At 45.9% G+C, this 12,376-nt stretch overlaps 1 protein-coding gene across 4 annotated transcripts in view; it reads right to left on the reverse strand.

Moving 5' to 3' along the window:
- Positions 1–12,376, reverse strand: part of PLCG2 (phospholipase C gamma 2) — a 98,336-nt gene that overhangs the window by 48,726 nt on the left and 37,234 nt on the right. For all 4 annotated transcript variants that reach the window (XM_083165537.1, XM_083165536.1, XM_083165534.1 and 1 more), the window contains exons 6-13: positions 11,087–11,171; positions 10,765–10,848; positions 9,719–9,762; positions 8,867–8,939; positions 4,933–5,034; positions 4,206–4,324; positions 2,136–2,221; positions 1,056–1,176 (exon numbers count right to left, since the gene is read on the reverse strand). In XM_083165537.1, the coding sequence (XP_083021663.1) occupies positions 1,056–1,176; positions 2,136–2,221; positions 4,206–4,324; positions 4,933–5,034; positions 8,867–8,939; positions 9,719–9,762; positions 10,765–10,848; positions 11,087–11,171 (714 nt within the window). The remainder of the gene's footprint in view (positions 1–1,055; positions 1,177–2,135; positions 2,222–4,205; positions 4,325–4,932; positions 5,035–8,866; positions 8,940–9,718; positions 9,763–10,764; positions 10,849–11,086; positions 11,172–12,376) is intronic.

A 12,376-nucleotide genomic window follows, 5' to 3' on the forward strand; every position in this document is an offset into this window, starting at 1 on the left:
TTGTATATGCTCACTGTGCTTGCATGGGTTATTTCTGATAACCCTGGATTGCTCCGACACTGCAAACATATACTAGTAGGTTAACGCTTTGTCCCAAGGAATTCGTCAGTTAGTTGGCATTCACTATGCTGATAGCAGAATGTTGACATGTTTATAATTCCGACATCTAACATGTTGACCCTGGAAGATGTCAACATAGGAACATAGTCGACAAATCACATGCTGACATTGTGAAAATGTCAACATTACTGTAACTGTCAGCTTTAGTATTAAATGATGACACAGTGAACATATCCAAATTATGGCAATGTCGACCCCTTGTAGGTCAAACTCGTGCATGCACATGAACATTTTAAATGCCGGCATAACCTATGTACCCCGGTTTATAGGTGCAGTGCATCTGTATTCATAATAACAGTAAGTGAGCAAGACAAAGAGAATAACTGCTAGCTGGCTCCGGCCTATGAGGGTGATTCTGGTTGACATGCAGCGATGCGGAGTTCGCAGCACTGCGTGTCTATTAAATCCCACCCTCTGCCCACAGAAATATCCACCCCCCTCACACGTAGGTCAGCACGCAGAAATGTCCACCCCCCTCATCCGCACTGTTGCGAATGTATTTTTTGCATAAACATCCATTCATAGCCAAACCCACATTATTCGATGGTCATCGACCATCGAATGATGTGGAAGGTACACGCAAAACTATCAGGTGTCTTAGCTTTGCGTGTGTTCTGGAGGGAAACATGGCGGGCAGCTGACACCCCGGCACCTGCATCACTGGGTCATTACCATGGGAATACATCATGAAACACTGGTTGTTCCCATGGCCGCATCCCCGGCCCACACACCCCGTCTGCAGTGTTGTGTGCAAGCGCCCGGCGAACACTCTGTTCACTGTGACCGCTCGCACACAGCGCATGCACAGAAATGCGCAGTTGTAAAACAATGCGCACCCGTGCGAATTCACACAGGTGTGCATGAACCAGAATAAGGTCCTATATGTATACGCCGCCATTACACACAGTCACTAAGGGGTTACAGTACAAACTCACTCGGAGGTGACAAATGCGTGCTCCTTAATAGCTTGCACCACGTCGTCAAATTTAATTTTCGTTGTTCTTGTCCATCCGTGATAAATAATTGGCTTTCCATCAGGTCCGTCCCAGCAGTCCACTATAGAGAGGTGAGAGACAGGGAACAATCACACCTCAGTGACCACAGCACAGCTTCCAGCAAAATCCGCTCCCTCATCTACATAGCTTGTGCGCCACCTCAGCAATCCGACGTGTCGGCAATACAGCAATGTTGGGACAAATGAACCGGATCGTTCCAAATTTGTTCTATCTAGATTCCCCAGCGAACACAGGAGGCAGAAATCAGCAAATTCTGTTCTATGGTTAAAAGCCTAAACAATGACCCAAGTGTTTACATATGCGACATCTGTAGACGTGTTCCTGTCCGTGTCCATGACTGACTCCGCTGTGTGTATATTTCCATTTGTATTCCTGATTTCTGCATACGTGTGTGCGTCCTAGGGTCGACAGTCTCTTCTAGGTCGACAGTCATTAGGGTGACTGTGAAAGGTCAACGTTGACAAAAGAAAGATGTCGATGTAGAAAAGGTCAACACATGAAAATATCAGCCTGAGTTTTTCACGTTTTCTTGTTGACAGCGTTGACATCTGTAGACATGGACCCCTAATTAGTGTATGGCACCCTTCACTTTACCAATCACAATTGTAGTCCACATGGATCTTAAAGCATGAAAAAGTCCAACGAAAGAAAACAAACTGTGAAAACGCATGTCGACCTTTTCATGTGTCAACCAATGCCATGTTGATCTACTGCTTGCGTCAACCTTTTGTCAATTTCAAAAGTGGGAGAGGTCGCTGGACATCTCCCAATTTGGCAGCCCAGATTCTGTGTATAATATCAGACTCTCTCTTTCTTCTCCTACTAGAACATTCCATGAGATAATCAATGTCATCAGTTATATTTTGGGGTTAATAAATAACAGCGGCATCATTATATTACTTCTATTACTCTGCTGTAATAGTGTGGTGGGGGCCAGGAATGGACTGTGAACATCTGTATGACCCCCGTAAGACAATAATGAGATGGATCTGTGCTTACACTCAATACACCTGCATCCCGCCCGCAGACAGCGCACGTAGGCTTCCGTGGAGGACTCGCTCCGCAGCTGGTCCCCGGTCAGGTACCTAGGGAGGAAGCAGGAGAGAATATTGGTGTAATTAGTACAGATGCTGCAGGGCTGCACCCCAACATGCTGGCCTGACTGCCATGCCAACACCCCTCTTATGCACTTCTTTTAACTCCTGATTGTAGGGGTTCAGTATTAAACGGTGGACAGCAGTGGCGGATCCAGGGCAGGGGCTGCAGCACAGTTCAAATAGGGAAGAAACACCAACTGCCAGTGAGACAGTTTGCAATGGCAGTGGGTGTGACTCACCTATTTGAATTTTAAATTGTGCCGCAGCCCCTTCCCTGGAGCCTTCAGTGGACAATGACTTGTAGAGAGTTAGACACCAGAAGGTCCACATGTACAAGGTTGACAGTGACAAATGGCTAACATGCTCAAGGTAGACATTGACAAAAGGTCAAGATGCAGAAGGTCAACTGTGACAAAAGGACGACACAAGCAAAAGCTCAACATAAGAATGGTTGACACATGAAAAGTTAGATATCCAGTTTTTACTTTTTTGGCTGTCAATGTCGACACCTGAGCACGTGGACCACCAATTAGTGTAGCACATACCCTCGCGTGGCTCGCTTAGCAAGCCACGCTTTACCGTACCCAATCAGAGTCCACGTGGATGTTAAAGTATGAAAGAGTAAAAAGAAAAATCATAAAAAATGTAATGTCGACTCTTTCCTGTTTTTAATCATTGCCATGCCAATTGTTTGCTTGTATTGACCTTTATTCAATGTCGACAGAGTGCACGTTGACCTTTTGCCAATGTCAACCTTGTGCATGTCGACCTTCTGTTGTCCACCTACTGGCTGTATATCTAGACACTTTCGACCGATGACCCAAATACCGACCAATCGGCAATGAATAGTGCAGGATCCAGTTTATGGGGCAGTAGCATAGAGCCCATCCTCATCTGCTACAGGACATCTCTGTTGGTACCACGGATACCTGCGGGCCTGGGTCCTATTTAGGTGACACATTGGTACCACGGATTCCTGCGGGTCCTATTTAGGTTGTACATTGATGCACAAGGCAGAAACCCTTCTGCTTTCAGCAAGGGGCACACAATGTGTAATAGGGCGTATCGCCTAGTACAGGGCTGGGCAACTTCAGTACTATAGGCGCGTCCTACTAGGCCAGGGCTGGGCAATTGCGGCCCTCCAGATGTTGAGGAACTACACATCCCAGGATGCTTTGCATTAGTTTTGCTATGTGGCCATGCTGAAACTGATGCAAGGCATGCTGGGATGTGTAGTTCCTCAACATCTGGAGGGCCGCAATTGCCCAGCCCTGGCCTAGTAGGACGCGCCTATAGTACTGAAGTATATGCAGGAGCTCATCTGGCCCAATCAGCTGCACATCGGATCAAGGCTCTGCAAATACAGTTTACATCTTTTGGAATATGGAGCGCAGTACTGAAGGATATGATCCTCCACCAAAATGGCCACCATGAACTAGTCTGCGCATGTGTTGCGTCACCTTTACACTTTGTTTGAGTGCCCCAGTGCTACACAGATGTGAAGGACCCTGCAATATCCTGCACATATTTCCTGTACATGACCAGCTGCTCATCTGTATGTTTTACTCCCTGTGTATGCAACAGTGAGTACAGCTATATGGCTGTAATACAACAAATCGAAACTCCTAGTTAAGTCTAGCTGGTGTGTGTGCAGCACATCTTTACCTTGGTGTCAGACTGTATTAAATAACTGTGTACAGCAGAATACGGTGCACACATCTCTAGATCCAGACCCCGGTGTAACATGAGTGTAGAATGCTGGTTTTATAATTAAACATGATTTTGGCACTTAAACTAGTTTTATATTTATATTTTTTGGTGTGACGGAATACAGTACATGAGCTCTCGTATTATTTGCACAGGGAAAAACGCGCATATTGGGCCCAATTCAGCTTGTAACTGAAGCCTGCACCAGCCCTGCTCTCAAGCGCATGACATTACACAAAAGGGTTGTGGCTCAATCATTACTCACGTATTGTGTGAGGACGCAATCCAGTAATGCGACAGAGGATTATTCAGATCTTGGACAGAGATCTCTTCGTGTTTGTTATCCCAGATGCTATTTTCTTTGGAAAACAAGTAGGTCAGGAACTGGAAGAGACACAGCAATGAGTATAAGGGTAAGCTACAGTATCAACACTTGGCTGGAAAGTGCCCTGTACAGTGCCAGCTACACGCAGTACAGAGAGACACATAGGACAGAAGTAATCACCACCACAACTCAGCCATTGGTCCTCATTAACAAAGAGAGCTGGATGTACGCAGGAAGACGCTGGCTCATTTGCGCAAATGCACCATAGAGGATGAGACCCAATTGCTGCCAGCTCTGAACTGATGCCAAATATAAGTTGCTTTTCAAAATTTTAAATGTCTGTGTACCCCTCTGAATAGCAATGACCCCTTAAAAAATATTCAGTCTATTCTTTTCCACAATGATATAACTGCTTGCGACAAGATGGAATCGCATTTTTTGACTGCTCTAAAAACTATGTGCGCCAGCATGCCTCTGCAACCATTAGCAGGCGAGCACTTGCTCCAGTCAATTGTTCCCATTGGACAAGGGGACAATGGTTTCCAGCCTGTGCAAGGTCTCCAGTCCATAAGGTCACCAGAGAGGGATTCGCAGTGGCGATGCTCAAGGAAGGCCCTGTGCAGGCACGCTGCTGGGAACAATGGACACCAACCCCCAGCCTGCTTACCTCATCCACATACAGAAAGGGTTCTGCCGTCTCCCTCATAGTGTCATCTATAAATTTGTTCATGATTTCACGGACTTTATTAAGATCTTGGGCCGAGGAATCCTTTAGGGATAATGAAGAAATACAAATATTACGCAAAGTACTGACATAAACAGCCCTAAAGCGCGTCTTTATCTATATAAATATACATAAGGCTAACTATGAGGGGAAGTACTGCCAGTGACCACTAGAGGCATCTCAACAGACTTAATTACTCCTTTGTGTGCTAGAAGATGTCATAACAGAAAGTAAAAGCAATTTTTGTAGGGACACTGAATGGTTTTAAACATGCTGGATATTGAGAGAGGGAGCTGCGAAGACAGAGATTGGAGGTTGGAGCACATGGGGACAGGGGGTGGGGTGGAGAGTTTGTGGGCTAAAACTGTCACAGCTCAAAGTGAAAGTAAAAACTGCCACAGATCAAAGTTGAAATAAAAGTTGTCGCAGCTCAAAGTGAAAGAACATTGCAGAAGCCATTATTTTGACAGGCTTTTAACTAGTCTTACAGTAAATAATACAACAGACAGCAAAGCTTAACGCAATACTGTTCTCTATGACAATTTCTTCTTTAGACACATTTATACAGTGTGATCCACTGACTGACCACCTTATATATATAGATATATATATATATATATATATATATATATATATATATACACACACACGTCAGAGACACCAGACATCATCATTAACTACAGTATTTATAGTGCGCAGTGGTTCTCAACCTCAGTCCTCAAGGACCCCCAACAGTGCAGGTTTACAGGGCGTTCGCACATAGGCTAAACTGAGTGGGAGCATGCTGTAAGCGTGTGCTGACTTGTGTGGCCGCAGATGCATCTATTATGCCCGATTAGAGCTGATACATTTTATTTATTTATTAACAGGTTCTTATGGTGTGTATATAGTTATAGTCAACATCGGAAGCCATATCGCATGCTGATTGTGTACTTTATCTGCACTATATAGTCTTTGTGCCTGATACACAGATAGCCCCGGCGGGCAGAGGGGCTTCTCCTGGGGCTGCAGGGCTGATGTGCAGTGACCTAGGGCAGAAGTTATCCGATGTATAGAGGGGGGTGTGGCCTCTGCTGTATGCATGGGGGGGGGGGGGCTGTCTCTGTACCTTGGGGAACTGTGCTCCCGCTGTGAGACACAGCACCCTGCCATCTGTGCCCCTGCCCGGCACCTGCAGTGGCGGCACTGCGTGTGTGAAGATGGTGACTTGCAGGTGTCTGTACTGTCCTCTCTCACTCCTGCATGCCATGCGATGAGAGTCCCGATGCGATCAGATTGCATCGGGACTCGCATCGCACGGCATCTTGACCGCGTGTACACACCATTGATATCACACAAAAAGACAGTTTAGGACAAGTATATGGTTAATATGGATAGTTGCATCAGGGGACAGGACACTGAAGCAATTATCTGGGTGGCAGACGTTTATATATTCTAAGCAAGGCACATGAGGAGAGAGGGCCCTGCTCGTAAGAGCTTACATTCTAAAGGGGAGGGTTAGAGGCAGGGGTGACACAGAAGAGGTAGACGTGAGTATAAACAGAAGGTTCGGATGAGAGATGGTCGGGTTTTATGCAGGAGGGTGGGAAGAGGTCAGCTTAGTCCTTGATATTTTTAGTCTAAAAAAGCGCTGGGTCATCCAAGAGTAGACAGCAGAGAGACAGTTGGAGATATGAGTGAGGATAGAGGGAGAGAGATCAGGAGAGGATCGGTAGATTTCAGTGTTATCAGCATAGATGTGATAGTGGGCAAAGTCGAGTGAGCAAATGAGCTCACCCAGAGAAGACATGTAGAGATAGAGAAGAAGAGGACCAAGAACAAAATGTTGGGGGACACCTACTATCAATGGAAGAGCAGGGGAGGTGAAGTCATTAGAGGTACAGCTGGGCATTTTCAAAACTGACAGTGCAATTACAAGCATTAACAGTGATAGTAAAAGTTGTTTGCAGATGAAAAAATTGGTGATATTATGGTTGAATCGCCAGATTAAGCAGCCAGGGGTAGTATGGCTGTGAGGATAGAGTGAACTCACTCAAAGCAGTCTTTGGTTTTCTGAGTAGTTGTTGTTTTCTGTCCTTCTGTTTCACTTCAGTGTAACGCCGGTATAACGCTGCAGTTATGTTTTAATTATGCCGCACTTTAAAAACTATGCACTTTAAAACTATTATGCGCACAGCTTCACCATGCACACAGCCTATACGGCCCACAGCCTATGTAGTGATCTTTAAATGCATGTGCACTCATGTGATACATGTGATACATGCAGAAGTGCTGAAGACTACAGGGTCACTCAGACCCGTACTGCTTGGCAATTGGGCAAATATCCGCATTTAAGGCCTGATTCAGCTGTGGCGCAGTGTCGACGCCTTACAGTGAGACTGATCCTTTCAATGGGAAGTAACAGTGGAGTGGCAAAACCGACGCAGGCGTGTCGCTGAAAGCAGCCCCTCGCATAGGACGCCATAGTCAGATGTAGAAACTGCCCTACCATCTCTCAACAGGAAAGGGTTAAGAGCGCCAGCGATTGCTCAGTGTATACACAGGGGCTGTATTGGAAGCGTACCCCCTGTGATGCACTGTCATAACAGATAAGAATGGGCTCTCTGTCTACGGGAGGTGCCAACCATAAAATGTGCCACGTTGGAGTTAATTACCCAATGCAAATACAAGGACAAAGAAAATCGCTGTCTGCCGCCCGCTGAGAACACATCTCATTTTCATATGCAAAAAAGCACCAGAGGTAATCATGGCCTATGGGATAATACTGACGGGCTCGGGGTGGCATTGTGGGTGAGAACCGATCATTCTCCCTGCAGTTTTTATTTTCACAGGAAATGTTAAATAGTGGCAGAGTCTGAATGGTGCACCCCGCTGCCCTTCACAGGGTGGCAGAGTAATCTCAGCTCCCGGTATATATCAGCCTGATAGCGGGCACAATGGCACATTCTTACATTATAGCTGAGGGTTTTATGTTTCAGGTGTAATAGAGGAAATGCACAATGACAGCAATGAAGGGTAATAAGCCCCCTGCTGCTCTGTAACGTCTGCTGGAGGGTGGTCCCCAAGGGAGCAAGGGGCTTTGCAGACATATACAGGTATATAGCAAAATATGTCAATTCAGTATTATACCCATGTCAGCTGTGTCGGTACTGTTCCGACGGTAGAGGGGTGCCTGGACTTGCAGAAGTGTTTATTGCTAATTTTTATAAACAGAGATCTGATCGGCCTACGTTTTATTAATTGATAAAAACATCTAATATCCTGTCATTTTTGCAATACAAATTCTTACATTTCAAGTGTATTCAGATTTCTGGAGAACCAAATCAGACTAACGGCCTATGTAAGCAAGAATCACATATGTGTCTCACAGCAGCTTATCATATCCAATGCTTAACCAATGCAAATACAGGAGGAGGTGTATACCAGCATACCACCTCCAGCCTGCATACCACCCCCTGCCTGCATACCGTCTCCTGCCAGCATAACACCCCTGCCTGCATATCACCCCCTGCCTGCATGCCACCTCCTGCCTACACCCCGCCCCCTGCCTGCATACCAATCCCTGCCTGCATACCGCTTCCTGCCTGCACACCGCCCCCTGCCTGCACACCGCCCCCTGCCTGCACACCGCCCCCTGCCTGCACACCACCCCCTGCCTGCATACCGCCCCCTGCCTACATACCGCCCCCTGCCTGCACACTACCTCCAGCCTGCATACCACCCCCTGTCTGCACACCACCTCCTGCCTGCACACAGTAAAATCCCAGCATGGGAAGTAATGATTAAACACATCATACTATGTGGTTATACTGTGGGCTGTAAGCATAGCTAATTACACAGGGCACAGACATACACACAATGCGTTTCACCTCCTCACCTGTTGTTCATGCTGTAGAAACCTTTGAAAATCATGTAAATGAATGGCGGACGCATCAGAGCGGTCAACATTACTGAAATACACAGCACAATTGTCAATTCACGAATCTGTCCTCTCTCCATATTACACATACACCTATACTATACACAGAGGAAAAGCTGCTACAGGGGGGAGAGAGGGGAATTGCTGCTACAGGGGGGAGAGTGGAGAATGTGCCACTGCAGGGGGGAGAGGGGGAATGTGCCACTACAGGGGGGAGAGAGGGGAATGTGCTGCTATAGAGGGAGAGGGGCGAATAAGCCACTACAGAGGGGGAGAGAGGGGAGAATGTAACGCTGCAGGGGGGAGAGGGGAGAATGTGCCACTACAGGTGGGAGGGGAGAATGTGCCACTACTGGGTAAGAAGGGAGAATGTGCCGCTACAGGTGGGAGGGGAGAATGTGCCGCTACAGGGTGAGAAGGGAGAATGTGCAACTACTGGGTAAGAAGGGAGAATGTGCCGCTACAGGGGGAGGGGAGAATGTGCCGCTACAGGGTGAGAAGGGAGAATATGCCACTACTGGGGGAGGGGGGAGAATGTGCCGCTACTGGGTAAGAAGGGAGAATGTGCTGCTACAGATCAGTTACTACCTTGCATGCCAGTACTCTTCCCTTGTGGTGCCCATTTACTAGGGATCGCATATAGAATGTGATCTGGGCGAGATCTCACTGGTGTTTTGGGGAAATTAGTGGTAAATGATAAATGGGACAGTGTGTTTTGCATTCACAGAATATGAAAGGGTTTCATATGCATTTTATCCATCCACCCTCTAAGGCCGTGGGGACCTGGAGGCTGGAAATAAGAATCCTTACCCCAAAATAAATACAGACGAATCTTTACGAAACTCATCCAGAATCTGAAGAGAGAAGAATATTCATTACATTGTCAGTTATTGTGGACGGACTATGGAGCTGGGAGTTGAGTTTTGGGCATAAATAAGGGGTGTGGGGGGAGATCCTAATGGTATTTGGACTGATCATAGACTGACTCATATTAGACAGTCATATTGTCGACCACTAATGGTCGACAGTCAAAATGTCGACAGGGTCAAAAAGTCGACAGTCAAAAGATCGACAGGCGTTAAAGGTGGACACACAATAGGTCGACGGGGTCTAAAGGTCGACATGGTCAAAAGGTTGGCATGGAAAAGGGCAACATGCATTTCTTTACTAAATTTTCAGCCGACATGTGCCGACAGGCGGTATTTCATTCCCTACCATCCAGTAGGGTATGGGGTGTGAATAAAATAGTGTGCCGAGCGCATCGTGGCACCGAGCACTAAGCATGGCAAGCGCAGCGAGCCATGCGAGGCGACGCGGTACACTTAGACAGTGTCCATGTTGACTTGTGTCGACATAGACACCCTAAAAACATTAAAAACACGTCAACCTTTTTCCATGCCGACCTTTTAGATGTCGACCTTTTGACCATGTCGATCTTGTGACTGTCGACCATATAACTGTCTACCATGAGACAGTCTATGATGCATACCATAACCGTCCTAATAACCGGGGTACAGGATAGCTGTGCAGAGGGGAGAATGCCCCTTCTCTGCCGCCTCCTTCAGCCAGCTAAAACCTCATATAAAACCATATTAAATGAAAAATAAGAATTGACTGTAATGTATGTGATTTATTTATCACTGTGTCACATTACAGATTATAGACCTTTATTTCACAGAGGAATCTGAGCACACAAAGGACATTACTATAAGCCAATAATGCATTGTAGCTGCGACTGAATTTATTTGTATCTCAACATTAATCTGACACTTTAATTACAGTTTACAGGTATATAGGGAACAGGGAACAATATTGGTTTCTGTGTACAGGACAGTGATCAGTTGGTGGAAACTTACAGATTTCTGATGATCGAACATGAGATTTTTGTAGAACAGATGTAAATGCTCGAAGCTGAGGTCGTCTTTGGGAATCCCAATTTCCTGCAGCCAAAGACAACACAAAGGAGCAACTGCTGGATAAGTCTGTGCTTATCAGGTGGTGTGTAATATAATGTATATATTAGGGAACAGCGGTGTGTAATATAATGTATATAATAGGGAACAGCGGTGTGTAATATAATGTATATAATAGGGAACAGAGGTTTGTATTATAATGTATATAATAGGGAACAGAGGTTTGTATTTTAATGTACATTATATAATAAGTAGAATCATTTACCATCAACTTGTCTTTCAGCCATTTAGTGCTGCCAACTTTAAAGTTGATCTGTGGAAGGATTGTCTTCAGCTCCCGAATACTTATACTGGAAAAGTGGCAAATTCAGCACAAATTATCATCAAACACTTATAAACTATTGTTATAAAATAACCCAATGAGCCGCTCTGTTACTCTTCAAGGAATGGAATCTGCACTATAGAATGTTTCTATGGAAATACCATTTCCATGTCCCCGTACCGTACTCCTGACATTTGGTGGCACCATATAAGTAATAACAATAATTTCAGGGCTGCGTGCCTTTCATGTGACAGTGACGCCGTATTAGTTTATTCTAGACCACATGTCATTCCTCTGAGAGTTTCAGTTGCATTAAATAAATTGGCATGACGCTTATTTCCTGCAGAATGCACAATACAATGTCATTCCCAGAGAACCCTCTGGGACAGACATAAAATAATCCCACGTCTTGTGATTCCTGAGTAATGCTCACTAGCGTCTATGGCGCCGGGACAAAGGAAGGAATCACGTGACCCACGCAGCCCTGTTTCATTTCATATAAGCAAAACATGTTCTTCCCTCTAGAGCAGCAATGGGTAACTGGTGGCTCTCTGGCAGCTGGTGAACTACAAGTCTCAGCATGCTCTGGCAGCATCTCAGAGTCACAATCAGGGCTGCTTTTAAGGCCGATCTAGTTGTGCAGGGTGACTCTGGGCCATGGTCACTGTCTGTGACATGTGGTCTGGCCACCTGCATAATTTTTTTTTTTAAATGTCCCACCTAAAATGGTCACCACCGCAGAGGAGTCACTTTTGAAGAATGCTAGAGGGAAAGGCAGGCTTTTTGGGAGGGACATTGGTGGCATAATGAACCCCTGATATTGAACAGGTAGTGTGGCATAATGTAAAGGAATATCACTGTGTGGGGAATAATATTGTGTAAGAGGCATTAATCTGTGTGGGGTATACAGTATTTGTTGTAAGGGGCATTACTGTGTAGGGTATAATATGGTGTAAGGGGCATTATTGTGTGGGGTATAATATGGTGTAAGGAGCCTTACTGTGTGGGGTATAAAATGGTGTAAGGAGCATTCCTGTGTGGGGCATAATATGGTGTAAGGGGCATTACTGTGAGGGGCCAGGGCTCAAAGTGGGCCGGTATACAACGTTATTTCATACCGTCACTTCCTTCGAGCACTAAATTTTTTTCTCAGTGGCCGTGGCACCTGACTCCCCTGCTCACCCTCCCGACAGAGCTGTCTCTCTAGCCACCCACCCTACTGTACAACTGCAT

This window comes from Crinia signifera, chromosome 11, assembly GCF_055691185.1.
Source record: "Crinia signifera chromosome 11, ASM5569118v1, whole genome shotgun sequence".
NCBI classification, from domain to species: domain Eukaryota; kingdom Metazoa; phylum Chordata; class Amphibia; order Anura; family Myobatrachidae; genus Crinia; species Crinia signifera.